The sequence below is a fragment of the Scatophagus argus genome, chromosome 13 (genome assembly GCF_020382885.2).
Source record: "Scatophagus argus isolate fScaArg1 chromosome 13, fScaArg1.pri, whole genome shotgun sequence".
NCBI classification, from domain to species: domain Eukaryota; kingdom Metazoa; phylum Chordata; class Actinopteri; family Scatophagidae; genus Scatophagus; species Scatophagus argus.
The window spans coordinates 8,119,385-8,128,236 of record NC_058505.1 but is presented as its reverse complement, the minus strand read 5'-3'; the positions used below and the strand labels follow the sequence as shown (position 1 = coordinate 8,128,236).

The 8,852-nt window shown below is 41.4% G+C and overlaps 1 protein-coding gene across 1 annotated transcript; it reads right to left on the bottom strand.

Moving 5' to 3' along the window:
* Positions 1 to 254: 254 nt before the first annotated feature.
* Positions 255 to 1,653, bottom strand: c1ql3b (complement component 1, q subcomponent-like 3b). The gene is made up of 2 exons (XM_046409097.1): positions 750 to 1,653; positions 255 to 444 (listed from the first exon to the last, which is right to left on the bottom strand). Exons 1-2 carry the CDS (start codon positions 1,362 to 1,364, stop codon positions 265 to 267), a joined length of 795 nt encoding a protein of 264 aa, XP_046265053.1. The 5' UTR covers positions 1,365 to 1,653; the 3' UTR covers positions 255 to 264.
* Positions 1,654 to 8,852: the final 7,199 nt, after the last annotated feature.

Below are 8,852 nucleotides of genomic sequence, written 5' to 3'. Positions count from 1 at the left end.
TACACTTCAGTGCTGTACACTTTAAAACTCATAATTATTACTCTGTAATTGCAAAGTGCAGCTCTTGTTTTTTTTTTTTTTTCCGCATGACGTCCTCCACATCTTTCTGGACTCTTTTGCAAACATGGAGAATGGTGAGCTCTGTCTCTAATAATCCAACTGACAGTATATTGAGCATGAGCAGTGAAGCAAGCTAAATGCAGAGCAGATCTTTCTTTCTTCCCCCCCAACCTCCACCCTCCTCGGCAGATCTTTTCCCTTGTCTCAGTCAGCGTACAACATGAAGCCGGAGAAGGTGCTGTACTTGTTGTTGTTGCCCCCATGCGCCTTTCCGCCGTCCAGCTTGATGTAAATCTCGTCCCCGGGCTCGAGGTGTAGGACGACACTGTTGCTGGCGTAGTCGTAATTCTGATCGGCGTCTTGGGCGATGGCACTGGCTCTCACCTGCAAGGCAAATTTGACATTTCTGCTAATGAAGTGTGCCTTTATTTGGAAATCAGAGCCGCGAACAGCTCCATCTGTGCCGGCACATCTGTCATCTGTTATCATTCCTAACCTTAAAACAACCCTCAGACAACTTCACTGTGAGCTTTGTTATTTTTACAGCGTGTTCCGCTGTGTCTCTGTAGGTACACCTGTGCGTAAAACTTTAAAAAAATTTGCTTCAAAATGTATTTTCACCATTGTAAACAAAGATAAAAGTTTAGAAATAAAAGATTGTTACATAATTATATGATGAAACGTCCTACCTGGTTGTTTTTGCAGAGATCAGCCCACATGCTGGTTCCATCTCCGCCTCGCATCAGCACATGGTACACAAAGAAGTAAATCCCTGGTATTGAGCAGGTGAATTTCCCCGTGGAAGGGTCATAGTGGTTTCCAAGATTTGTCACAACATCGTCGAATTTCAACACTTCATATCCCTCATGCTGCTTCTTCAGTCCTGCATAGAACGCAATCTTTGGGACGGTGTTGTAAGTGGCAGCGCTGATCGCCCCGTTGGGCCCATTTGCTCCGGGGGGTCCCGGTGGACCCGGAGGGCCCGGCGCCCCTCTCTCTCCTTGCGGACCAGCAGGTCCAGGTGGCCCGGGCTCGCCACCCGGACCCCGCGGACCCATCCTCCCGACACGTCCCGGCTCTCCTTGAGGACCCTGGATGAACGTCGGAAGCGACTGAACGAGGCGGTTGTCTTTGATCGGGTTGGTCGCCGCTGCCGTGGTCGCGGTCCCGTGAGAGTCGCACACCATTTGACAGGATCCGAGCATCTCATAGCGGGCTGGAGTCCCGGCGGTGTTCACCATGACTGGGATCAGAACCACCAGCACCAGCACCAGCGCGACGCCACAAACACCAGTTGCGATCATCTGCGCTCTGCGGATTCGCTGTGTTCTCCGGAGCGTATGGTCTTCCAGCCTGCTTGTGGGCGATATTTTTGCAGAGGGAAGAATCTCACCAGCTCTCGTATTAAACTGCAACTTTTGGAGATAAAATAGTCCTTTAAATGTTGATGCGCAAAAGTAACCATCCACAACTTTTACGCGCTGCAGTATCCATTCAAACGATTCATCTCCAGTTTCTCACCGCAAAGAAAAAAAAAACAACAATCTACAAACTACACAATCGGCGTTGTGTGGTTTATGCAGCACAAGTTTCTGCCCACCACGGTGTCACAGGAGAATATGGTCTAGAAATGAACCGTTATCCGCTTCTGTGTTCGGAGAGTAAGGGAGGGGTGGAGGTGATGAATGGGATAGAGTCCATGCATTTCTTCAATCAAAAGAGAGAAAGTGAAAAAACATACAAACACCGATGCAACTTTGAAGCTCAGAAACGTGACTTCCTTGCAGCGGGCATTAGTTGGTGTCATTTTAGCAACTTTTTAACACACCATGCACCACTTTTTGTATTGATGACTGCAACGTTACACCCCATAACATGTTATCAGAACTTCCAATGAGCTCTAAAGGTCTTAAGCATAATTAGGCCCATTAAGGACAAAAAGCTATACTCCTTTGGCACCTGGTCACACCTCAGTGGCTCCCCGTGTCCAATTTATCATTTGGAGAAAATCTATAGAGCCACTGAACGGAAGGAGGGAGTCAGCAGGAGCTGGCAGTGAACGATGACTTCACACACATGTACTGATGAAATGACTTTATGAGAAAAATACTTAATTAATTTATCATCAGCAGCAGCAAGTTTTAAAAAAAAAAATCAAAATACCTGTTGGTAATATCATGATGATATTTGCTCAAATAACTGATGAGTTTAAAATTCACAACCAAATCTTCCAGATGTCTATAAAATGATCCAAACATTCCGGATCGATTTCAAAGATTTAAAGCCAAATGTCCTGTCCAGATAAAACTTTTGTAAGGTTTGACTGATGAGGGGCTAATTCTCGGTTAGGAGGGCAGATGATGATGTGCTCGTGAATGCAGAGGCTGTCATTCTGTGTGGATGGCACCTCACTGCCAGGTGGGGAGATAGATGAACAGGAAGGAAGAGCACAGATAGCCTTGCTTGTTTGGGAGGTGGGAGGCTTTGATTGCAGCCCAGAATGAGATTCAAAGGACCGTTGTGTTTGTTGAATCATGATCAAGAAGTGCCATACAGAACCATTGACGCTCTAACATGATCTTGTTAAAGGCTTTAAAATCTGACAAATGAAGAGCTGTATTAGTTCACGCACATTGATGGTCTTATTCCATCATGGAGGACATTGTTAAAAAGTCACCAGACGTGTAAATGCCATATGGAAATGTATTTGTTGAACTGATACACACTCAAATTAAAGGTTTTATTTAGAGTCACGAACCCGCTCTGCCTGTTACGTCTCTGTGCATCTCATTTGGCTTCTCTCTCAGCGAGATTTGTCGTCCTTATTCTGAAACAGGCATCAGTGGAAAAGAAAGTCAAACAATAACAGCCTGTTCATATGTGTTGGCGACATCACATGTAATAAAAATGCACAAATGTGGAAGTGTGACAAATTTAAGAAAACCATATGCAAACAAGAACAGCAAGAAGAAACATGTTGGCAGTTAAGACAGAAAGAGGTGAAGATATCTGATGTCTGTCATTTACATTCAGGTTTCTGGTCAGAAGAGTTTCTCTCCATAATAAATAAAGAGAAAATCTTATGTTTTCAGGGAATACATTTAAAGTAAAATATAGTTTCTCTACTTGAGGACACATCATGTTATCTCTCAGCCATCATATAAAAGAGGAAGGACAAGCAGCTTTCAAAGACAACAATGATATACAATCTCATAGAGTTCACCTGATGTTACAGTCAGCTCAAGGTTCAAACATTGCTGACAATGCATCTGGATCAATTGTTTTGTTGTGACATGAGGACATTTGTAATACTGAGATTCGCGACCAGAACACGTGGCCCATTTAGACCAGTTTTTTTCCCCAGTTAAATAAGAGACTTGGATACTATCACATAACTTCAAGATAAGCCCTATAATGTTGCTGTAAAATCAGTGATTTTATATTAACGATGTAATTTTAAAGTTGTGTGAAATGATGAACCCAACTAGAATTATAACCAGCTCTGCAGTTTCATCAGCTCTGTGTCTTGGCTCATTATTTTAGTTTCATGCACCACAAATTTACTGTTTTGGTTCGGCCTTACTTCTCCCATCAGACAGACAGCTGTTTTCAGATAGAAGATAGATAGAGACTAGCAAAGTCAGATATTCAACTGATGCTCAGTATCAACAAAACTATTCTATTGGTGTATTAGTTCACACTCACCTTCTAGTTGGCAGCACACAAGATCTGCTACAGTCGTGGCAGTTTCAAGATGGACACCCAACATTAGCGTCACCGATTCAGTATTTGACTAAATGTGAAATATGGTCGTCTGCCCTTCTGTTCCTGAATTGTGCCATTGAATAATGAACAGAAAACATCATGATGTCACAGCGAAGATCACCTTCGACTGATTGGATATAAAACGTCATCACTTCACCATTTTACCCCATTAGAGATTTGGGTGAAGTTTTATCATGGTTAGTGTATTAATTCTTGAGTTATGGCCAAAAATGGGTTTTGTGAGGTCACAACAAAATCTAATAATTTCATTTTTGAGTGCTAGTGGACATTTCTGCCAAAGTTGAAGAAATTCCCTCAAGGCGTTTCTCAGATGTGAATGGGACAGACAGACAACTACAAAACATAAGAGATGTGAAGACTGGACTTGAGCAGCAACATGACTCCAACATGACTCCAAATGAATGCTGATGTTTCATCTGTGTCTTCTGGATGTGTGTAACTGTTAGCCAACATGATAGCAATATCCTCCTGATAAGGTGTCAGTATTTGTGAGCTTATTTCCACAGATTTATGTAGCCAAAAAATAAAAGTTTAAGTTTTACTAAGATGGCGTGGATATGAACAACACTATACTCGCTAAGCATTAGCATCTTAGCATCATAGGTGAGAGCATTTATGAGGTGTTGCTACAAGAAAAGCTACAGGATAATAAACTCAATGTGAAGAACACAAAAGGGTCGTTCAGAGCACATCGAACAGCTACAGACTTCAACTGGCCTTGCAACAATGGATGCCGATAACTGAAAAAGGAAATTTCAGAGTAAAATTCCTCTCACAGTTTCTCTAAAGAATACAAAATACTCACATTTGTATTGGTCGTGTGGAAATATTTTATTTTCCTCTCAGTTTGTATCTCATGCATGCGTTCTTGTTACAACTGGGTTGGGGGACGGACGACAGTGCATGCGAGCTAAAACACATTATCATTTCTGAAAGATCACACATTTTCTGTGGGATGGGTGCAAAGTAAGAAATAGAATAGTATATAATAGAATAATATATAAAGACACACACGTGCACTCTCTGACACACACACAGAAACACAGTGGGACATACTGTGGCGGCTATGAGTCAGTGAGCACTTGTTAGCGGTCAGGCTCTTTCCCTCCAGTTGGCACGAGCCTCCAGTGACTCAGGGAAGACTTGTCGACCAGGAGCCAGAGTGAACAGCAGTGTCAAAATCCACCAAAAGCTGTGGGAAGAAGACGCAACTTGTATTAGAAAGCTTTTCACAGTATCACACCAACTGAATCAGTGTGGATATTTTTTTTAATCTCTGTTTTTTAGAAAGAAAGAAAGAAAAAAACAACAACAACCTCACTTGTGTCCAAAGTTGACTTTCATCACTCTTCTCAAGATCTTAGTTACTCAGCTCACCTCCGCTGATGTATTGAAAGATTCCTCTGGGTGGTGGAGAGCCCTGACAGGTTGTTTTGAGTCTCGACTTTGGAGTTCATTTACAACCAGTCGGGCAGGAGTCCTGCGGGAGCCCAATGATTTTTGACATCCGGACAAGCAGATGTTCAGAGGACATGAATAAAACATACGGCCCATCTGACCACAGACCCGAGGCTTTCCGAGTGTCTAATGAAATATGAGGCGTGATTTCAATTCACAAAAAATCCCTTTGTCAGATATCTGTGATGCTGCATTAAATATGTATGGCGCTTATGTAGCCTGACCTGAGTTGCTAAGCAGGGTTCAGTTGCGGTTATGACAATCAATCAGACAGGTTCGTCAAAGAATCTATGTGGTGAATGGGAAGGAAACTGAATGGATCTCTCATTACCGGCCAGGAATATGAACAGAAATATTATGTGACCATTGACACCCAAGTGTTTAACAACTGATAAAACACCATGTGTGCCAGGCAGCAATAAGATGTCCCTCAGTGCTTTTCACACCTTCTGCTCTTTCAAATTTTTGAGTGTTTATGTTTCTTTTCCACAGAAAAGGCTGAACTCAACAGTTCAGCTCAGCAGGGAGAAGGAGGGGGATAACAGAATGCATTACCACACCACCCACTCAAAGCTGGTCCTGTACTGTATTTAAGATGGAGAAGCAATCACACTCATCCAGGGATTTAGTTTCATACCAGGGGAGCAGGACTTTTCATTCAAGCGAAAATCAATGTGTGATTGGTTATTGTTCTGTTTGATTTTATTATTTGCCTCCAGCTGACATGAAAAATTACTGTAAAAACTTATTTTGATTTGTGCATGTGTCTTTGTACCCTCAGTGTGCTGCTGTTCTTTTCATTTTTCAAACTGTGGGAGGAACAGTCCTCACTGTACTCTGCTCTCGTGTGGATGTCTGAAACAGTTCACTTAATTCTGATTTGTGGAAGAATAAAAGCACTAACTATGCTCTCAAGCACATTTATAGTTAATGGTTTGCACACAAAGGATAGAAAAGAAAGATTCAGATAAAACACAGAAGTCATTGCAAAGAGTTCTAAATAAACTCATACGTCGGCAGCTAGCGATGCATTGGCTTAGTGGCGGACCCGAGCCAGCAAGAAAGAAATCAAAGAGCTTCTGGATCTTAATTCATGAGGAGTGGAAATACAATTGGGTGTGGATGTTTATGATTATGATTATTAATCATCTCTCATAATCTGAGCAGGGCAGCACAGACTGACACCCTGCGCAGGAAGTACATCAGTTAAGGGAACTTGGGATTCAAGTGCCATCTTGCATCTCAACAATTCAGTATGATAAGGTAGAGCGGGTGCTTGCCTTTGGCTCACCATTTAGTTTCCGTTTAGGCCCTGCAACAAAAATACAAATACAAACTTAGGCGGCCTAAGAAAACTTCCACACACTACAAAAGAATGTGGACAATATCTGCTTACAGTTAGGCTCTTACCTGCAGTTAGGTGCTGCAAAATGTTTTTTATGTTATGTTATTTTCTGAAATTTGACTCACCAAACTGGGCTACTCACTCAACCGTTGTGGGAAAATTAGGTTTTAGTTATTCAGTTCTCAACAGAATACAGCTGATAAAACAGGAACGTCTTGCATTGCATCTGTCTCAGACATAAGCTACGTGGTTGGTTTTCCTCTAAGATCATGCACTTCCACTTTCATTCTATTCATGCTCCCATTGAGGGACCATAACATCTTAAAATGCAGTAAAAACAAGTTACATCATATTAATTTAGCTTTTGTGCACAACTTTAACATCTGACCTCACACAAAAATGTTTCAGTTTCCTTAGGAGATGCAACCGTTGGACCACGTAATTCACACTCATCCTCTTACATACTACAGTTAAAAATACCTTTTTTGCCCCCTTATTTCTACTACTGGTCTTTCATTTTTACAAGCTCACTGGGTTTAGCATGTTTTATGTACATTTCGGCGTGTACACCCACAGCAGTAGTTCACGTTACGAGTTCTATATCACGTTTTCCTCTCTGCAGCATCCTCTTGTTGTCCAGCAGGAGCTCAAAGCCAAACACGTCATCACTCACATACAGTCTGTGGATAAGATGTTGAATCACGAGTTGCATACTGTGAGAGGCTCAGCGACAATACGGAAAGACAAACCGTTTAGAAGAAATATGCAAATTATAAGAAGGAGATCACTGTAATGCGATGAAGAGGCTACACAGGGGGAGGCTGTGAGGCTTATGGGAGATAGCATTTGTCACTGCTGTTCTTTAATCAAAGACCACATTAAGGACTTTGTTCTTGGAACACAAAGTGGCACATTTCTGAGAAACTTCATGTGTCAGATGCAACTTTTCATGAGTTAATTAAACCTTGGTTGTCATGAAAAAAGTCTCATAAAATCAATGTATGTGATCAAGTAATCCTTGACAATATTTAATAACACATTACACATTTACAGTGAGAAGTACATTAAATGCTGTTGTGTCAGTATACTTTTATTTACATAAAGGATCTTCCACTGCTGGTTTAGGAAGCATGGACTGGCTGATAAACGGGGTCAGCGTCGCTGCTTATATTGCAAATTATAAAAGTACTTAAACTGTACTCTTTTACGGCATTATATTTTTGAGAAACACGCAAATGAAATTGCAGATGTTTGGCAGTGTGTGTAGCCGTCTCTGAGGAAATGCTCGCCCCTTGCATTCCACAAGTGTTTTGACGGCTGCCAATATATGTGTTGCAACCTGGAATGCAGGATTACGACAAAGGATTATAACAAAAGCAAATCCCCCGTACAAAGTAAATAAATAAATAAAGAAATAAGTAGATTGATTTTCATCGAGATGTCAATCGATGCAACGTTTTTCTGATGGCATCAGAGGGTGGAGTGTCACATTTTCTGCCGATGAGATTGAGCAGCAGCGAGGGGCTTAGTGGCAAATACAATCGAGGAGTGTAAACACAGCGAGGGCCGCAAGGGGCCGATCAATGCCTCCAGTCTGGGATTGATTAATTACCTCAAGAAAGAGACTGAGGTGTGAGGGCACCAGAGAAACCTGATCAGAACAAGATTTATCACCCAATCTCTGTATCATCACACTCTCCCTCTCCCTGTTTTCTCTTTTCCCTGCCCCCCTCCATTTACTGACTCGAGTGTGTCATGTTAAAGTGTGGATGACCTTTTAACCCACCGTCCGGGTTAGACAACTAAATGAACTAATGGTAACCTTAACCTGCATTTCAGAAGGACGAAGATTGCAAATATCATATAAAATCCCACACTGATTTTAACTTTATACTAATAAAGGCTATAATATTGTTCAACAAAGTACCAGACAATAAAAAAAACAACAAAACAATAAAAGTACAAGGCCCTACGATAACACTACTAGATAATAATGATTTATTCCATTAGTTGAGAGATCTCTTTGAAACTATGTCTCTTGAAGTCCTTGAATCTGGGATTAAATATTTAATAGTGCACTTGACCAAAAAATGAACAGATAAGTAAAAGCAAATAAATAAACTTAAGGTTTTAATATTTTCCAAAGTGTTCATGAAATCTTCCAGTCCCATCATAGAGTTAAAATTACCGTTCAGACTGTCAC